Here is a 20,267-nt window from a genome sequence, read left to right as displayed (position 1 = left end):
ACAGGTTTTCTAAAACTTGCTTTGTGCTCCATTTCATTCATTCACAAATATATTTAACAAACTTGCTACTGTAATAATAAAACTATCTATTCCTGCTCATCACAAAGCTACTGTACTCTTCTGTATGTTATCTGTTAGTTAAAGGTTGATACAATGTCATAGTTCACAAAGGTTAGACAGTTTGTTATTGCAAAGTTATGTGAGTTACTTATTGCTTTTAGAATGGTTAAAAATTGTCTGTATGCTGGCAGTGATAAATAGTTGTCTGTGGTTTGATATACTGTACATAGAATGTTTCTACTTTAACACGATACACAAGGTTCTTCTGAAAGGTAGCAGCCTGCATGGCTGTTGGCAAGCTTGGTGCCTTTTTATATGGCTATCCAGATTGTGGCTTCCTGTAGATTTGGGGCTGCTTTGGATGAATCATTATCGCATACCCTTAAGTCAGACACATTACATTTGTGATAAGCTCATATTGAGCGCTCTCTCAGGTGAACCTCTTCAGTGGCCACCAGGGACACTCAGATTTTTGTGGTTCTCAGATAGCCTCATTAGACTCTTGGCTTGTCTCTGCTGTGGCAGTTGGGGAAGGACGATATTTTTCAATTACTTCACGCAGACTCATAGAGAAGTGAAGATCCCCACCAATGAGAATGAAGCCCTAGAATATATACAGAAAACATAAACACCTATCTGGGCTCCAGTGAAAACACTTCAAAGCATGCACACTTATTCTGGCAAGTACTGGGACTTACTGCATGGTGTGAAGTTGTCTCCCGTGTGAAATCCAAACCCTCAGGAAGTGGGATGCCGACCCCTCGCTTTGTTCTCTCTGTGACATATTGCATGCAATAAGTTATATTTTGCATACCTTGCAGGCACATTGTGAATCAGAGCGAGGGTTATGGTCTTACCATTGAGAATTGGCATCACTATCAACTGCAAAAGAGTCTTTAATGGGCTTTGCAAAGGTATAAGCTGTAAGATAAATGTACATGGTTGTAATTATGTCAGTGAGCTGCAAGAAATGCTTAGTGCTGACTGTAATAGTTCACTCACTGCCAGGGATTCCAGTGCAGACTTGTTTGAGTATATTCTGAATCTAGGAACACAAAGAAACCTAATAAGTATTATATCAGATCTTTTTAAAGAACCCTTAAACACTCTGACATAAAAAAAACATTGAGGCACATTTCCTTAAGACCAAAGGCATTCAGGTAGGTAATAACTCTTGCACTTATCTCTCTCCCTTTGTTTGTGCCCCCAAATTCTCATCTATCTATAAATGCTCTAATTACTTCATATATATCTCTCATTAATGAACATTGCATTGGCAGTTTCCATGCAATTCATATGATCCATAGATAATTTAATTAGTGCATATATTTTGTTAACAGTTCAAAACTGGGTCATCAGTGAATGACTAGAAGCTTTATATAAACAAGTGTTCCGTAAGTAATAAGGTGCAGTGTTATTATGTGCAATTATAATAGGCATAATGCCAAATTTGTTAAATACCAATCCTAATCATTTTGTGCATGTTTTGTTAATTACTTTTAAATGGAATGTTATTTTAAGTTCAGTTTAATAAACTAAATTACACCTCTTTGTGGTGCTCCTTAGGGTATACACACTCAGGCACACAGCGAGCCAAGGCAAAATGCTGTTACCTCTTATTAGATCATACTTGCCTACTTTAAAATTCTCCTCTCCGGGAGAAGCCCAGAGAGGAGTCTGTCAGCATCAAGTGTGGGGGCGGGGGCCTGATGTAGACGTCATCAAGCCCCGCCCCCAACACGGTAAACCCCCCGATTTAGCCCCACCCCTCACGGAGGGGCGGGGCTAAATGGCATAAATTGCATATTTAGTCCTGCCCCTCCTGGCGAATAGCCGCGAAACGCGGTAATTAAACACTGCGGCTGGGGTGAGGCAGAATCCGGGAGGATTGCCCACCTTTCCGGGGGGCCAGGAGGGGGGACCCGATTTCCGGGACCCTCCCGGCCAATCCGGGAGGGTAGGCAACCCTGTATTAGATAGTTAAAGATTTCACTGCATTACCTCTTGAGGTCTAGCTGGACTTGTAAAGTGGTCTTCTTTAAAGTCACCCTGGCATTCAGGCGGGATTCCTGAGGGAACACAAGATACATAGGGGGAAATTTACTAAGATGTGTATTCTACTTCACATGTGATGTTGCTATGGGCAACCAATCAGATCCTGTCTACTATCTTCTAGAGGGTTTTAAATAAATAAGTAGATTCTGATTGGTTGCCCATAGCAATTTCACATGTGAAGTAGAATACACATCTTAGTAAATTTCCCCCATAATGTTGTTGAAAGTAGACTCAGTATTGCTGGTATTTAGATATTTTGTACTGCTCATGAATGAATAAATGCTAATTAGTTCAATGTTAATGATCTGCATTCATCTCCGCTTTCTTTTGTTACCTCATGAAAAATGGAGTAATCACACACACACACACACACACACACACACACACGTACCTCTGTCCATGTACACTGGGAAATAACACAATCATTAATTCACACCATAATGTATTTAGATCTCTAGGCCCACAGGTAATATTAGCTGGGGCCTGGATCAGGCCCAAAATATGGCCTTTACATTAGAGCAGACATGTTCAAACTATGGCCCTCCAGCTGTTGTGAAACTACAAGTCTCATCATGCCTTGCTACAGTTCTGCTATTAGGGAATGCTACAACTATGGAAGGGCATGCTGGGATGTGTAGTTTCACAACACCTGGAGACCCGCAGTTTGGACATGCCTGCATTAGAGTCACACTCTAGGTTTGCACTTCTCCCCAAATGGTGTCTCACTATTCCATTACAATGAGCCTATATTATCTGCTTAATGGGCCTGATTCACCTCCAGTTGCAATTAGGAAAATCACGCCATGTACATTGCCCATGCTTGAAATCTGTATACAGTATGGCTACAGATGTCAGGGTATTGACAGTCTGCAGCTGTTTGTGGGTGGGGAGGGGTCGGTGATAGTCTCTATTTGACAAAATGGGGGTGTGTTCTCTCTGTTATGTGAGAGGGTCGATGCCAGGATCCCAGAGATTTCTTGGCCACAGCGACGGAGCTGCAGCAGCCAGTCTGCGTAACCTGAGATTTACTCAGTCAATCAATATCCAATGCAATGTCCTCAGATACAGCAGAGAATCACACTTACACACAGGAGGTGTTTACTTATACCAGATGTCTCCTGCTGCATTAGCATTGCTACACCTAAGTCAGGTGCAATGTTTGCACAGCTTAAGGCTGCCATACATCTACAGATCGATTGTCAGATTGGGCTGGTTGGAACAAAAACCTGATAATTGATGAGAGTAAGGGGGAAATTTACCAATATTAAAAACCTAGTTTTTCGTATTAGTATTTCCCCTACGACTGCATACGACTGTTTCAGTCGTATGCAAAGTCGTGTTCCGGAGGGGAATGTACAAAGCAATCAGATACGACTGCTTTGTAACCCTCCGATGGTGTAACCATTCGTATTAGCTGGCCATATATACGGCCGCTAATACGAATGTTTCTGGAAGTCTGCACGGATCAGTCAGATCCGTGCAGGCTGCAAGGTGTAAAAAAAAAATAGAAAAAATAAATAAATAAAAAAAAACAGCGTGGGGTCCCCTGGTTGTTAAAAATGGGGGAACCCCTATTTGTCGGGTTCCCTGATTTTTAATTACCGGCCCCGGCTCCTTCAGCCTGGTGCTGGTTACAGCTGTGGGGGGGGACCCCACGCCGGTGTTTTTATTTATTTATTTCTATTTTTTTTACACTAAAGCCTGCATGGATCTGACAGATCCGTGCAGGCTAAAGCCAAATACGACAGGACAATCAAGGTGTATTTTGCTGTCGTATTTTCGTGCCTGTTTTACACCAATTAGCAGCCGTATTATCAATACGGCTGCTTAGTAAATCAGGAACCACCATTCTTTTGAATGTTGATTTCTGTCGTATTCTATCGATGGTGTAGACATTCGTATTTGTAAATACAAATACGAATGTCCCATCATTAGGAATACGAATTGTTGTATTTTCGGGATTGTAAATCCCGAAAATACAAATGTGTAAAAAATAGGTGTATTTCTGCCTACGAATACACCTATTTTTTACGAATCCATTTTGGTAAATTTCCCCCTAAATGACAGTTGACCATTTGCCTTGAAATGCTGGAAAACTGTCAAAAACTGTCATTCATCCATCACAGGTTTTTGTTCCAACTAGCCAAATCTGACAATCGATCTGTAGATGTATGGCCACCTTTACCTAGGAATATCAGAAGTAAATAACAGGTAAATTCTAAAAGTAAAAAAAAAAAAAGTTAAAATTAAAAATACATATGCATTTTTGTTTCCCCCATAGGAAATTCCCTAGCATTTTATTTTCTTATTTTGTCTTAAATCTTGGTGCGCTGCAAAAACATAATGTAACAAATGTATCTCTGGAGCATACCATAGTCATGCTGCTCAGCTGCACAGGGGGTTGGTCCTCCGGAACCAGATAGATGTTCAGTATGGCGTTGACTGAAACGCTGGTTCCTGTTGGTTTTATTGTAAACCGTGGAGGTGTTGAAACACGCAGCTCTAACTTCATAGGTGCCTCTGACACAGGGGGATCCTGCAAGTGTAAAGAAAGTATTTGAGATAGATAGATAGATAGATAGATATGTGGGTGTGTCCCGGTGCAACATCCAATAACACAATAGTAATAGTGAAAATCATAATTCTATTTTGCAACTGTCACAATGTGCTGTCTTCAGTGACTTGTCAGACTAATGGATGTGCACTTCTACTCTCAGGAGAAACCGGCAGAAGAAGAACGCAGACAGGTAGAAAAATGTTAAAAGGATTCACAATTAAAGTTCCAATCTCCTACTACTTATTGGAACCACCCACTTTCTAAATACAATGTTCCTTTTTCTCCAAACATATTATTTGGCTTACATTTGCCCTTGCTGTCTGCAGCCTCGAGCCATAGGTCTGCACATCCTACACAATCTAGATTGTATATATTAAAACCACTTATAGTGTCCTAATTGTTTCCATTATGTGTGCAGCTGCTTACCAGAAGCATGAGACTTGCAAAGTATGAGGTCCGCAGCAAAACTTCCAGGTCCTTAGGCATCTAAACGATAGAAATCAGGAATGACGTTAAACAGAATATGCTATAGTGTCCCAGAAGGTGTAATAATAAATCCGTTAGTATCACACATTCACTGAAGTGAGTAAATTGCCTGTAATCCGAGTTCTGTCATTTCGAACTCCTCAGTTGGTCACTGTTACCCTCATATTACACTGCCGCTCTGTAGGCAGCTAAGGTTCCTCTCATACCTTTTGACCAAAGTATTAGTCGGATTAGCTGTCTGATATCACTAGTCGTCCTGTTCCCATGTATACGTCTACAGATACACATAGTATATAGCTTAGTTTTCATTGCAGCACCCGCCATCTTTAAAACCCCATGCAGTTTCTCTTCCCTGCCTGGGGTGTCGCTGTCTGCTGTGGTGTTTCTAGCACAGGTCTAGTTTGCATATCAGTGCTGATATACAGACCACACTGTGCTAGAAGCACGACAGCAGACAGTAACACCCCAGGCAGGGAAGAGGATCTGCAGGGGTTTTCAAAGATGGCGAGTGCTAGAATGAACACTATAGCTTGGCCAGTGGTTCCCAATCTTTTTTGAATCACTGCACCCTAGAGCAGGCTTTCCCAACCATGGTCCTCAAGGCACACCAACAGTGCAGGTTTTAGTGATATCCAGGCTTCAGCACAGATGGTTTAATCAGAATCACTCAGGTTAAGTCACCTGTGCTCAAGCCTGGATATCACTAAAACCTGCACTGTTGGTGTGCCTTGAGGACTGTGGGTGGGACGGCCTGCCCTAGAGTATCAGAATTTTTTTTGCGGCACCCGTAGGCCCAAAAACAATTAATTAGATTGGGTTTATATGAAATTCTATTAGGGTCAGCTATGTGCTAAAGGGCAGGATTTGCTTCTGTTTGTACATATTTTATGATTGGTAGCCACAAGGACTGGTTTTGCCCATAAATAATTAACCATAAATAAATTGAATTGGTCCTGGACCACCAACCTGGGGCACCCCAGAAAGCCACGGCACACAGTTTGGAAACCACTGAGCTAGACTGTGAGCCAAACTGTCAATGACTACTTAGCTGGAGAAGATCCTAATTCCTAAAATGGCAGCTTGCTACTGTGGAATGACAGAGAGCGTGGACAGGGCTAGTTTAGATACAAAAGCTACAGTTGTTTCATGTATATTATTTAGCTTTGGTTCATTTATATACAATGGCTTTACTAGATTGTCAGTGGCAGTTGTTGAAGTTTAGAATGCTTATATATGAATCTATATATACAAATGTAATTAATTCATGTTGCGCATGTGTCTGCAACTGCCACTTATCACCTGACGTTCATGTGCATGCTTGGAGACGTGTACCCACCGGGCCGATAACACTGTGCAGGTGACTAGATAGATGTGCCTAAAGATGATTGTCCCAAAGAGGAGACCTGGAGGTGTAGGTAAGTGGAAGAAAGACAAAAACTAGAGGAAGACACCAAAGTCAGGAGAGAACAATACTGGGAGGCAACAAGGGGTAGAAGAGAAAGACAGGGGGGCAGACACATGAAAAGGTAAACAGACATACAGGGAATAATGCTCACCTGGTCGTGAGAAATGTCCAAACTGAGCACATTTGATTTATAATATGCATACATCGCTGAGTCAAAGAAATACTCAGAGAGTGCAATGTACACCATGCGCTCATTCTGCTTTATGTGCAGTGCTGGGGACATGTTGGGGATAGTATCATTCTTTGCAGATAATGAAAAGAACATGCCCTGAAAATAAAGGAAAGCAGCATTAGTAGAATGTCTATGAAACGTACCAATGGCGTAAGTTCGTCCCAGTTGCCAGGAGGCAAGATAAATATATTTGCGCCCCCCCCCCCCCCCCCCCCTCATATACATATATAAAAGAAAAATCCACACAATATTTCTTTAAATCTAATTACATTACATGACATACAGTTATATTATCATTTATATCAAATACATTGCTTAGCAGTCATACCCGGGATTAAAAACTATGACCGGTCTCACTAGAGGCACACACCTTACTGACAGAGCTATTCTTCAGTCAGTATGCAGATTCTGACTATGTATAATTGTTAGTTCAAAACCATTACTGTTAGTTCAAAACCATTACTATTAGGCAGAGCTATGTAGTGTAGTAACTTCATATAGCCAGGGTGTGACACTTGCAAAAATGATGTTTAGAATAAAGAGTGTGACATGTAATGTCCTGCTAAGAGGGGGAGTCAGCCAAAGAAGTGATATCAATGGTTTTCTATTAACTGATTTAAACTCTCAGGGGAAAAGAGGTTCCCCCTTGGGAGCAGGAACCCGGCGGCAGATGACTCCATTGCCTCCCAGAGTTACACCTCTGAACAACACAGTCCGCACAGTGAAACACAGTTTGCCTGATTCTAATATGTATGCCATGTGTAAAAGTGAAAACACACATTTATATTATTATTGTTGTGCAGATCTGCCGGTTGGACTGTGCACACTACGACATCGCATATATCAGTGGCTTGTGGATCTTACAGATACTTTTCTGTAAATTACAACAAATATGGCTACTATGGCAGCTTTGCTGTGAGAGAGAACTCTGATTGCACAAGCACACCCATGACACCTTGGCTGTCATCAGAAATAGTGGGGGCCAGGATAGACAAGATAGGCAGGGCCCCCTTTCCTAGCACTGGCACACTACTCACCCTGCTTCAGGGAAAATGTGAACTTTGTTTATGACAAATTATACTTGATAGAATCCAGTCCTGGGGCCCCTGTTCTGTTTGGGACTGAGTCCCCCCTGATGGCGGCCCTACAGGACACAGCCATTGTGATTAAGTATGCAATTGTGTGTGCACAATAAAGTTTTCTGGGGATATTCACACATGCACGTTATTTATTTAAAACATCCACCATTTGTGAAAACATAAGCATTGCATACAAATTAGAAGGCATAAGCCCAGGGCTATAGGGATTTTTATCTCTGGTGCGCACAGCTGCATCTACTGCAAGCAAGGCTATGCAGTAAGACTACTGGCATCTCAGAGATCCTGGTTCTCCAATGTTACATCTGTCCTTACTAAAGAGCAGGGTGCCCTTAAACTAGTACATAATGCATTTCCAGTACTGAACATGTTTTTTCCATAGAGATTGATGATATCAGCTGGTCTACCAGAATGACTGCATGATTAAGCTCAGTGGTTTATAAAGAAGATTGCTCATTGTGTGGTTAGACATTCTCTGGAAGCAGATTTGGCTTTCAGCGAACATATAACTGAAACTAGATGAAGTAAGAGTAGGGCGCAGTCATTGGTCACAGAGCAGAAACACAAGTACTTTATGTGCTGGAAGGAGAGGGAAACCCATTACCTGAGTACAACTAGGAATCTAACTAGCCTTAATGTGCCACTGTTACTGCACTACATTAGTTATTATTATTTATTTACAGTTTCTTATATAGCGCAGCAGATTACGTTGCGCTTAACAATTGTAGACATTGATAAAACAAACTGGGTAACAACAGACAGACTTGGAGGTAGGAGGGCCCTGCTGCAAGCTTACAATCTGTAGGGAAACACAAGGACAGGCACCAGTAATAGCATAGCAGTCCCACCAAGTTTCAAGTCCAGAAGGGAAGCTATATAATACATAAGTGCCTCATAGGGTTATGCGTGTAGAACTTTAATATGATAGGCTTGCCTGAAGAGGTGAGTTTTCAGGGAACGTTTGAAAAATTGGAGCACTTATTGTGCGTGGGAGGGCATTCCATAGGGTGGGAGCAGCCCAATAAATATCCTGTAATAGTGAATGGGAGCTAGTGATCTGTGTAGAAGAGAGATCTTGTGCAGAATGGAGTGGTTGGATTGGGAGATATTTAGAGATATGTATAAAGATATATTGCGGTGTAGTATGGTTAATAGCTTTATGTGTGAGTAGAAGTATTTTATATTGAATATAGTAAAATACAGCCAACCAATGGAGAGACCAGCAGAGCGGATCAGCAGACGATGAGCGTTTTGTTAGGAAGATCATGTCTATACACCGATGCAGGGACTTAGAATATAGGGCCTGATTCGGACATGTTCGCTAGGCTTCTTAAATATTCGCAGCCCAGTGAAAAGGTAAACACCGCCCTGCCGATCGCCTGCCCCCGCCACCCGAATAACCTTACTACCATGCGAGGGGATGTATACACTAACATATAAACATAAACAAAAGGTTGACATTAACTTCTCATGATTTTTTCCCTATATATTTATTTTTTTATATACCTTACCTAATTACTGTCGAACCCATGAGACACACCTATGTTCATACCAGTAATTATTAATGCTGGAAAGCATGGTTACTTATCTCCCGGGACAGTTCTTCCAATACAATTTACAGTACACTGGACAGTGAGAAGCTCATAGGCATCTATAGGTAACGATAGGACTTGCCTATTGGTTAGAAGCTCTTGAAAGATACATTTTCTGGAGCATGCTGTAGGCCAATAGAATGTTATGTTGCTTGCTATGCCAGTGGTCCAATATTTGCTCTTGACCATTTTAACACATATGTGGAACCAGGGGCGGATTAAGGTCTGTGGGGGCCTTGGACAACAAAATTGTGGGGGCCCCACAGAGTCCGTTCCCCCCCCCCCCCCCCAGGGGAGGTTGGTACCTGGGCAGTGCAGGGGGTCCCTGCAGCGGTCTGAGCAGTCAGCGTCGTTGTCCTTGCAGTGTATGGGAAATTAGTGGCGGGGTCCCTACAGCAGATGGGAACTGGTGGCGGTATTGGCTACTAGTTCCCATCCGCTGCAGGGACCCCGACGATGACTTCCCATCCGCGGCAGAGACACTGGCGTTGACCGCCCAGACCGCTGCAGGGATCCCCTGCCAATCTGTGCTCCCCAATCCCACTGCCCAAGCATGGGGTGACAGGAGCCCCACACCGGCAGTGCTGGGGGCCCCAGGGCAGTCGCCCCGTGCTTAATCTGCCACTGCGAGGAACTATACTGTTTTCCATGGTTTGAACTCATTATTCGATGCATTCCACCCTTTGTGATACATCATTATTAGCCGATTCTGGTTCACTCCTTCTGGTTTCTAGTTCAAATCTAATTCTATCTGTACATGCTGTATCTGCCCCACCTGCAGTGCACATGGTTTTGTCCATTTGAGAAGGAATTTGCATCTGAAAGTGAACCAGAATAAGGCTGTGTACACACGGGGGCGATTTTGTGTAATATCGCGGACAATATGGTCGCTGAGCGATGGGAGTGTGCACCGGCGATATATCGCCGGGTGCGCGCTCTCGTTTTCTCCCCCGTAGTGATCGCTGGTCGCCGGAACATGCTCCTGCAACCAGCTGATTTCCACTGCTGGGCTCCCCCGGCAGTTTCTTTTTCATCAGCGACCATCTCTGGTCGCTGATGCAAACGGGACACTGAGCGATATATCGCTGAGCGATATATCCCCCCGTGTGTACAGGGCTTAAGGCCCTCTATGTAGCATGGAACAATTAGATAAACTATTTTAATGCCGATGGAGGGACCAATTTTTTAAATTAATTTACAATGCTCTCTGATTGAGGACCTTTTCAATCAAATATTTAGCTTATTAAAATGACAATATGGATCCCCATGTAAGCAGAGGTTTGCTCAGACTCGGTCCATAAAACCCAATCTAAAACTATTTTGTTGTCAAAGTAAAAGAGTGCATTATAACAAGCATCAGTCATTGCTAAATAATGTTTTTGGATAGCAGAACTGTTCTGGGTGAGTAGATCTGAATGGGAGTCCTATTTTATCTGTGCAATTTGCTAGACTTACCTGCATTTATACTGAACACGCATTATATTCAGTGGCCTGACTATTATGGTATTTTTTACAGTTACCTGACTATGAGCCTGATTCAGAGAATGATGCAAAGCTGATGTTCCACAGAACTGAGCGATGATCATCAGACTGCACATGCGCTGCGTTCACATGGCGCGTGCTTAAAGGTGCCATTGGGTACCCGCACAGGATAAGGATTCCTCCGCAAAGTGACTGACAGGAAGTGACCATTTGGGGTTGTTAGTGGAGAGTGGTTGTAAAAATGCAGGCGTGTCATGAACCTTTTTGGGGCGTGTATCTGGCTTCAGCTGCGACCCCTTAATGTGTAAAAACATGGCGCATGCATTGCTACTTCTGCAGCCAGTCTGTGTAGTCATAGGTCTACTCGATGTTTCGCATTATTGCGTATAGACTGCTTATGCGTAAGCTATTGTGAATGAGTTGCAGTCACTCTGGTGGACGTTTATTTTCATTTCTGGGCAGGACCTTCGCTTGCTAATATCAATAGCTGCATGGTACAGAAAACCGCACTTTATGCTGCATTAGCATCTGTCTCTGAATCAGGCCCTGTGCACACTTCATGGCAGAGTGGAGCATGTGTGCGTAGGTGCCTATTGTATTCGTTAGGTCAGTGGTGAATGTAACTACTTGTGATATGCACGTGTGTAGGGACATGCCTTTTTCATACTTTGAGAACTACAATTAGATGAATGACATAATTGTTTGCAGAGAGGTCCATGAAGACATACAGTAGCAGAGAATGGGATACACAAAACAGACTGAGAAAGCATTCGGTGAGGTGTGACATGCCTCTATGTAACACAGTCATGTATACAACTTGTACTATTTTGTTTTTTTATAATCCACTGTATCAGACATTTCCCCTACCCGAAAATCCATGTCCAGGCTGTCCTCTGATACATCGGGATCACTCAGGAGAGAGTAGTCAATGCCAATGTAATCGTCTACTGGATTCTTCACTGAAAGACCAGAATAAATGTTAGTAGTATTTAGAGAATTCCATATATGTAATTTATGAAGCACAAAACAGTAACTCTGCAGGGTAAGAGCAGCTAAGGACCCGCCATCTGCTGAGGGTTACACTGTTTAATACCCATGTTTGCAGAGGAAGATTGGTTGCACACGCAGAGTAGTGGAAGGAGGCCCAGGTGAAGTAGGTTTTACTTTTTTCTGCCTCTTTGCCATGTGCGATGGACAGACTATCAATACCCATAGAAGCATAGCCATGGTTTTGCCATGCAGATTGGGTTCTCTTTGCACATCCATGTGTGATGGACAGACTATCAATCCGCACAGAAGCATAGCCATGGTATTGCCATGCAGATTGGGTTCTCTTTGCACATCCATGTATGATGGACAGACTATCAATACGCACAGAAGCATTGCCATGGTACCTTCCAATATTCCAATATCTAAGGGCATTACGTTTGGGGCAAATGGAAAGCACCTGTAAGGCAGATATGTACATTAAACTGGAATACAATTGACATTATGGCACAATGCAGATAAAGCAATGTCTAGTACACTCTTTTGTTTTCAGTGTCTTCTGGGAAAATTGCACTTTTATGATCACTGCCATGGCTCTCATATAGATATCATTGTTCAGTGCATTATTGGCTGATTGCTGTTTAGCTACCAAAGTTCAGTGCCTCGCACAGTTTGTGCACACGGCCGGGGTCCTGGGATCAGGCAGATGCTACACCAAATTCATCCATCCAGCCCTATTAATGTTATTAATCTTCGAAATATGGCAAAATATTTTTGCACCTGTGAGGAAGGCTGGCACAGTTCCTAGTCTATGTGATGTACTACAGCTGCATCATTTTTTAAGGAGGGAAGGGACCCATGGACCTCTGCACATGGGCTATCCCCAATTTAAAGCACAAGGTAGGTACTAGCTCATTCGATCTTTAGGCTGAAAGCTACTGTGCGTGGGACCCAGCAGATGGGATAGCAAGAAGAAAGATGAAGGTGGCATAAGTATACAATGGAATAATTAGTATAAATACCAGTTATAGCTCTTCTTACATCTAGTGCCAGATATGGTTCTTCATGTCAGAATTTATATGTGTTCCGGACATGTCAACAAATAACTCCACATTACTCGGAACCAAATATAACATTATTATTAGCATTTATTATAAAAGGTTCTACATATTAGATTAAACCATATACTGTACCACTGTGCATTATCATGCAGGGGTATAGCCATTATGGGGCCCCATAGCAACATTTTAAAGTGGCCCCTACTAAAGCAACACCCCTTTAATTTATGCCACAAATACAGTATGGCTCAACTTTGTGTATTCTGTTGCAGAGATAGTTGGGCACATTGGACTTGTATCAAATACAATTTAGAATTGTATACTTAGCTCCATATAAAACCCAAGACACTCACCAGGTACAGTGTTAAGCAGAGAGTTTAGCAGCACCATCCCTGCATGTCTTAGGGCTGGACAGATCTGTAACAAGAGTGATATAACTATTAGCTAATGGAGAAAGATGTCTGCATCTCAATAGAGATTTGAATATATATATATATATATATATATATATATATATATATCTTCAAAAGATCACTATCCATAATGCTAAATTAGATACATATAAAAAATGCTTTCGGACATACTGAAATGTTTATGTAAAATGTAATGGCAAACTAGGAAGTATTTATTAACAATGTGTTAATGTTAACAAAATGCTTTGAGTCCTACTGGAGAAAGAGCGCTATAGAAATAAAAATATTATTACATTCTCTAACTGCCTCCTTAAAGCAGTTTACTCTATTATGAGTTACTTTATCTTTCACATTTATGTACATAAGGGTCAGATCATAAAATGATCCCAAATTCTGTCTCATGGTACATTAACCCTTTGGGTGCCAACATTGCTGTGAGCAATCCTCAAAATATCCACAGAAAAATTCCGGCATCGCTCACAGTGACTGTTCTTTTAGTGTAAATAAATACAAATACAGACAAGTCAATTCATTGAAGTTTATTTAAATATTGCACCCCCCCCCCCCCCCCAAATAAGAACAGTCGGTGTTAGCAGCGCTGGAATTTTTAACAGATATTTTGAGGATCTCTCACAGCAACAACAAAGGCACGCATAGGGTTAATCACGAGTCATAGTTAAGCAGCTGTTGCAGTAATGATAAGCACCTAAATTACAGGGCAAAATACTTGTGCAAACAATATAGCTGTATTATAGGTGGCATTTTCTTCCAGCAAGATTCCAGAGAAGGCTTGACACAGAATTCTTTCATTGTTGGAGAGGTTGAGACAAACTAGCGTTATTCCTGAATATCTGGTGGACCTCGCCTAAAATTGCAAAATGGTGGGACAATCTGTCTGTCTTAGAAGTCATTTTAGCCTGTTTGTACAAACCCAACTCTGCCCAGCCAAAGAGATCAGATAAACCCATTTCCCAGATCTTCAATGTGCCAATCTTCAAGTCACTGGAAAAGGTCGGACAAACAGTCCTTTCAACAGGTCAGGTGCACACTACAGTTTGGCATTGCGGCACCATGGAGAAAACATATTGATTATCGCCAATAAAACTTAGAAATTTTACAAAATCAGAAACATTTGTTATTATTACACCTTGTCCTTAAATAGACTTTCAGGGTGAAATGTAATAGGATGAGCGATTCAGAAAGTGAGAGATTTGGTAAGAAATCTCCAGTATTTTTAAAGTGGCAATCATTTACACTGCAAAACCAGTTTGATATTGCAGTGTAAATGATTGCCGCTTTAAAAAACCTGGAAATTTCTTAGCAAATCTCTCACTTTGTGAATCTCTCATCCTATTACATTTCACCCTCAGTCTTTGGTAATCATTGAAAAAGTAAAAAGGCTTTCCTTTTTTTTAAAGTTTCAAATGTCTATTATTCCTAGTCTTGATGTGCTCAATGGGGCTGACCCCCATTCCCTTTTCCTCAACTTGGATCATTATGACTTTGGGCATATATGCATGCATTCTCATTATCCATGGAATGTCACTGTGTTGTCATGATCTTAACTATTAACTAAACAGTTGTAACACCCTTTAGATGTATGCCTTTATTACCTCCTATATTGTTTTGTAAATAAAAGTATTTTCTTTATTAATAAAAAAATAACAGTATGTGTTTTCATGCATATTACTGCAGATCCTGAGAAGAAACAAATTGTATGTGCCAGGGCATCTGTTTCAATAGTTTTTGCAGTACTTCTACCTACTGTACCTGTTTGTTTAGGAGGAATCTCATTCCTGTTGTTATGAATGAAGCAAGAAATTCATACACTGTCCTGCAATGATGAGAAGAAACAAGTGAGTCCCACAGTGAATACAGGAGATGGGTGTATATTGCTAAGATCCAGAACAGAAGAAACAAGTGAGCCCAATAGAGAAAACAGGAGAGGGGAGTATATTACAAAGATCCGAAACAGAAGAAACAAGTGAGTTAAACAGTGAAGACAGGAGTTGGGTGTATATTGCTAAGATCCGGAACAGAAGAAACAAGTGAGTCCAACAGTGAAGACAGGAGTTGGGTGTATATTGCTAAGATCCGGAACAGAAGAAACAAGTGAGTCCAACAGTGAAGACAAGGTCATATTGTAGAGCAGCATTATCATCTATTCGCCCACCTATCTGTACTATGGACCTTATTCAGATGTGGATGTAGGTGCTATTGCTGCTGCTTACATGGAATCACAGAGACATCTTTACTATGTATGTATATAGCAGAATATACAGATGTAGCCATATTCATCTATCCTGTTGGCCCGCCATCCTGGCTTCGTGGTTGGCCCATGAGAAATGTCCCGTTATGGCACACTAAGGCAAAAGCATGTAATTTGCAGCTGGGTGGCGATTGCTCCAATAATGAAAACTACAGTACAGTGCCGCAGATGGATATGTGATGCACCATTTGCCATTTACTATCTGCCTTTGCTTCCACTTTACATGTGTCATTGTTTATGCAGCTACAATTGTTATTACATTGAGTATATAGCCATGATTAATATCATTTTAATGTGCAACAGCTGATTGTGCTACTAATTAGCATCTCAATGTGCTGTTTGCACATACAGTCTCTAATTAAGACTGTATGTGCATAACACATAATGCTACACTGACTGGCTAGAAAACACTGTATGAGACAATTTTTATGCAGATAAAAGCGCAATTACATAGTATATATAGCCATGCTATATATCATGTTAATGACTAAAAAAAAAGCTGAATGTGCTACTGATTAGCATCCCGATGTGCAGAATTTGCATTTAACAGGAAAAAATGGAAACATTACATATACAGTATATTAGTTATTTTGGCAAAAAAAAGGATATTTAGCAATTTTAAGGTTAGAAACAAAGTATAAAAGGTTTATTTATTATAAATGTGCTCTAATTTTGTACATGTGTGTTAATTTAATCATTGCCAATGATAACTAACTCCAAAAAACCAACTCTATGTCTATGTCTGACTTTATAGAGCTGTTTTGTGTGAGATTTGCTAACTGCCCCCATAACTTCCTTGCCTTAACTGTCCCTTTCTATACAATGAAGTGATGGAGGCTGATGGAGGGAGAGTTGCAGAGCTTACATGAGCTTCCAGGCTGCATGGGGATTGAAATCAGTGATGCTCGGAGGGGCGCTGACCCTGTGCTGACTAAGCGCACTGTGGGAGCGGCTATTGTTAGGTTCTCTTCCGCTGAAATTAGGTTTCGTGATCACTTTCCGATCTGATCATTTGCATCTTGCTACTATACATTGGAGCACACAAGGAGGTCAACTAGCAGTGTAGCATCCAATGTTCGCTGAGAGTGGCAACGCATAGAGTTCAAAGTCTGGGGGCAGGGGCACAGCTACAGTATGGAGCAGAGTCCACATGCATATTGTAGAACGCACTTTGTGAGAAACTGATGTTTTTTTCACAGCAAAAATTATTTGCACAAGTAAAGTGGAAGCAGGGCCTAAATACAGTATAGATGCATTTTAATGAACAAATATAAAACAACAAAACAGAGGAATAACCTCTAGGCCATTAGGGATACTTTACCACTAGCCTGTCATCTCATTCACACCTGATGCAGGAACCCGGAAGACATGTAATTAGGCGGCCGGTAAATGCTGATGTCGCTCAGGGCTACACTTGGGGTTTTCTCAATGTAAGCAAAATTATTTTATTTATAAAAAAGTGTATTTAATGTTAATGCTGCTGGGTGGGGGTGGGCTACCTCATGGCTGATAGTCTCAACCCGCCACCATATTGTACAATTTTGCTACATAGATGCTCATTCAGCCCCTGGGACTCATGGGGAAATGTATGCCGAGCTTAGCCCACTCTTATGGAGGTAAATGTATTACATTTGCCCAATGAGCCTCTGGGGCTTAATGAGCGTCGATGTAGCATTATAGATGTACAACGCATTGGTGGGCTGAGAATGATTGACTACATAGAGTATACTGTATTTACGAAATGGGAAAGTAGTTCTTGGACTATATTACTGTACTGTATTTCCTTGGAGACCTCCCGCATGCGCATTGATGATTTTCAAAAGTGACATCTGGTGGATGAACATAAGCATTACACTCCCCGGCAACAGCATATGTCACAATAGCCAGGATGCGCAACACTTCGCCATGCCTAGTCAGTCTTGCCAACCTCCATATATAGAACAGATGAGTGTGGCTACATCTGTATAAGTGAACAAAGAGGATATAGGTGGGACTTAATCAAGAGAGGGATACTATAGTAAGTACTTGGGTGACAGGTAGTTTGCTCACTTAAGTGTACCACTGAATCCAGCCTGCATTCTTTCGATGGATGCCTCACATGACATGTTACCAATCTTCAAACGTCCTTTTGAATCACGGGTAAGTTCCAGATCTGTTTTAATATGCACACCCTCTGCGGAGGCATTGATCGTCCCCACATCATAGCTGTAGAAAAAATAATGATACTAAACAGTATTTCTAAGAACTGAAACACCATTGCAAAAACCCGAGTTTTATCAGAGGCGAGTATACGGATAACACAAAGATGAGGGAAATGCTTACAAGAGCCAGTACAGAAGCTTCCTCTGGAAGTTGAGACTGATAGATGCATTATTAATGTCCAGTACTAACTGCTTGTCTGGCTGAAACCACAACGCCGACTGCGATAGCTGTAAATGCGTAACACGGACACTGAAAGAGACAAGAGCCATCACTATGACCTACTGTACAAGGGACAATGCTCTGTAAAACACATGTGCCAGATAAAGTTTATAAAGCAACCACTGCACCAAATGTACTGCTAGGAACAAATATCGCTAGTTTGGGAGTCCTGAATGACATTATTAGGAATTTTATGACAAGTGGAGTTGCTTAGTGGTGATTTCAAATGTATTTTGGAAAAAAATGATATTACAACTTTTTATTACTGTGTCTAAAAGTAGGAAAGGAAACACATTGCTATGAGTACCAACGCACATTTTATATCTACCCTACCTATAGAGCAGCATGGTGACAAGGTCTGAAGTTACTCCTTTGTACTCCTTTAAAATGTTGTGAAGTGTTTCACAAAACCAGGACTGGAATGCACAGTTGTATAGTAAGTTTTTTTTTTTTACAGTAAGTTGTCATATTGAATGAACATTTAGGCACCATGAATACTCACTTGTTGATGCTGTAGCTGAATCTCCCCTCTTTGCCATTCAGATCAGGAATAGTGATATTCTCCAGCTCCTGTTCAACAAACTTCAGTCCCTCATGTTTTACTATGCACAAGAAATAACTGCTCAGTCTATACACATGCACACCTGCTAAGCCATATGTGTCCTAACTTTGACGTACACTTTATCAAGACAAATGTTACGTTTTTTCTTCTGCCATTTCAAATATGAAAGTATGTATTTGTTTATAGAGATGTGCAGGTTCGGATTTACCCGGAAGTCAAAATTATGATCTTATTGGCTATCGGCTGTCACATGATTTGGAGTGAATCTGCACATCTCTATTTGTTTATGGTTAACTATAACTAATTGCACAATAGAACTGCCGTATAGTAATTTGTTTATTTAACCCTTTGAGTGCCAACATCTCTGTGAGAGATGTGCAAAATAATCGCTAAAAATGCCAGCGTCGCTCACATTTGTTATATAGATTCAAATAAAAAATCAATGTTAGCAATGTTAAGTATGTAATACCTGGATCTTGTGTGGCCAGATTTTAAAATTCTTACCACCTAGGGATAAAGCAGCAATAATTTACACTAAAACAAAACAGGTTGATTTTGTCATGTAATTGATTGCCGCTTTAAAAAAATATGGGAAAACTCTCCCAAAATCTCTCACATTCTGATTCTCTCACCCTATTACATTTGGCCATTAATAGTTATCAAGATATTGTTTCATGGCATATTAAATATATGTCCATTATTATCACCAGACTAAACGCCAAACTTTACAATCTCTACTTACCAAACTGGAGGCCCTTAGAGGTTATCCTTATTCTGCAACCTGGATTCTGGGAAGATGGCTTTGACACAACAAAATATGGAACGGCAAGCAAAAGAAGGTACACTGACACAGCCATTGTCCTTTACAATCTGAAAGATAAATGAGGTAGAATAAACTATATGCAAAAGCAACTACAGTATACCCATTTTCTTATAGGACTAATAAAAGTATCATACAATTTAAACATGCTTGCGATAGGCATATTGATATCCTTACAAAAAAATAAGGATCAAATTTGGTTTGAGGTAACATGTTTAAAAAGGGGCAGACTAGATGGGCCAAGTGGTTCTTATCTGCCGTCAAATTTTATGTTTCTATGTTTCTATCATGTGAGTTAACTTAACACTGTTTTGGTTTGCAAATATAGTAAATATTTGCAAACCAAAAAAATGGAAAACAGAAGCTCAAGTAAATCCTGTCTGCATAGATAACTTTCCATATATATTTAACCTGTATCCCTCCACAGTCATATAATTGTCAGGTGTTTGTTATAGTTAGTAATACAAATACTGAATGACAATAATGCTGCCATACATTGCAGTCTTGTTGCATAACAACACTATCTGTAACTACAACATGGACTGCCACAGCAGTAAGTGAAACATTTTCACATTATACCATTACCAGTACCATTACCCATTTTAAGAAAACATTGGGACCATGGTTAAACATAGTACTGCTACATAGTGAGTGCAAAGTCACAAATACATTTAATAAATAAAATCAAATTTTTTGATTGGTTGCTCTGGTTTTAATATAATTAAATAAACCTTAATGACGACCATAAAACTCTTCGCACTGCCACTATTT

At 40.8% G+C, this 20,267-nt stretch overlaps 1 protein-coding gene across 1 annotated transcript in view; it reads right to left on the bottom strand.

Moving 5' to 3' along the window:
- Positions 1 to 66: 66 nt before the first annotated feature.
- PLTP (phospholipid transfer protein) overlaps positions 67 to 20,267 on the bottom strand; it is a 38,541-nt gene continuing 18,340 nt past the window's right edge. Inside the window, exons 2-16 of the mRNA XM_083147898.1 lie at positions 19,419 to 19,546; positions 18,617 to 18,716; positions 18,016 to 18,144; positions 17,743 to 17,898; positions 15,195 to 15,258; positions 13,365 to 13,428; positions 11,834 to 11,925; positions 6,715 to 6,891; positions 5,099 to 5,158; positions 4,487 to 4,651; positions 2,062 to 2,129; positions 1,063 to 1,105; positions 918 to 981; positions 759 to 835; positions 67 to 664 (exon numbers count right to left, since the gene is read on the bottom strand). Coding sequence (XP_083004024.1) covers positions 542 to 664; positions 759 to 835; positions 918 to 981; positions 1,063 to 1,105; positions 2,062 to 2,129; positions 4,487 to 4,651; positions 5,099 to 5,158; positions 6,715 to 6,891; positions 11,834 to 11,925; positions 13,365 to 13,428; positions 15,195 to 15,258; positions 17,743 to 17,898; positions 18,016 to 18,144; positions 18,617 to 18,716; positions 19,419 to 19,533 — 1,497 coding nt within the window. The 5' untranslated portion in view covers positions 19,534 to 19,546 and the 3' untranslated portion in view covers positions 67 to 541. The remainder of the gene's footprint in view (positions 665 to 758; positions 836 to 917; positions 982 to 1,062; positions 1,106 to 2,061; positions 2,130 to 4,486; positions 4,652 to 5,098; positions 5,159 to 6,714; positions 6,892 to 11,833; positions 11,926 to 13,364; positions 13,429 to 15,194; positions 15,259 to 17,742; positions 17,899 to 18,015; positions 18,145 to 18,616; positions 18,717 to 19,418; positions 19,547 to 20,267) is intronic.

This window comes from Crinia signifera, chromosome 6 (genome assembly GCF_055691185.1).
Source record: "Crinia signifera chromosome 6, ASM5569118v1, whole genome shotgun sequence".
NCBI lineage: Eukaryota > Metazoa > Chordata > Amphibia > Anura > Myobatrachidae > Crinia > Crinia signifera.
Note: the sequence above shows the minus strand (reverse complement) of the source record. Positions and strands in the feature narration are given on the sequence as shown.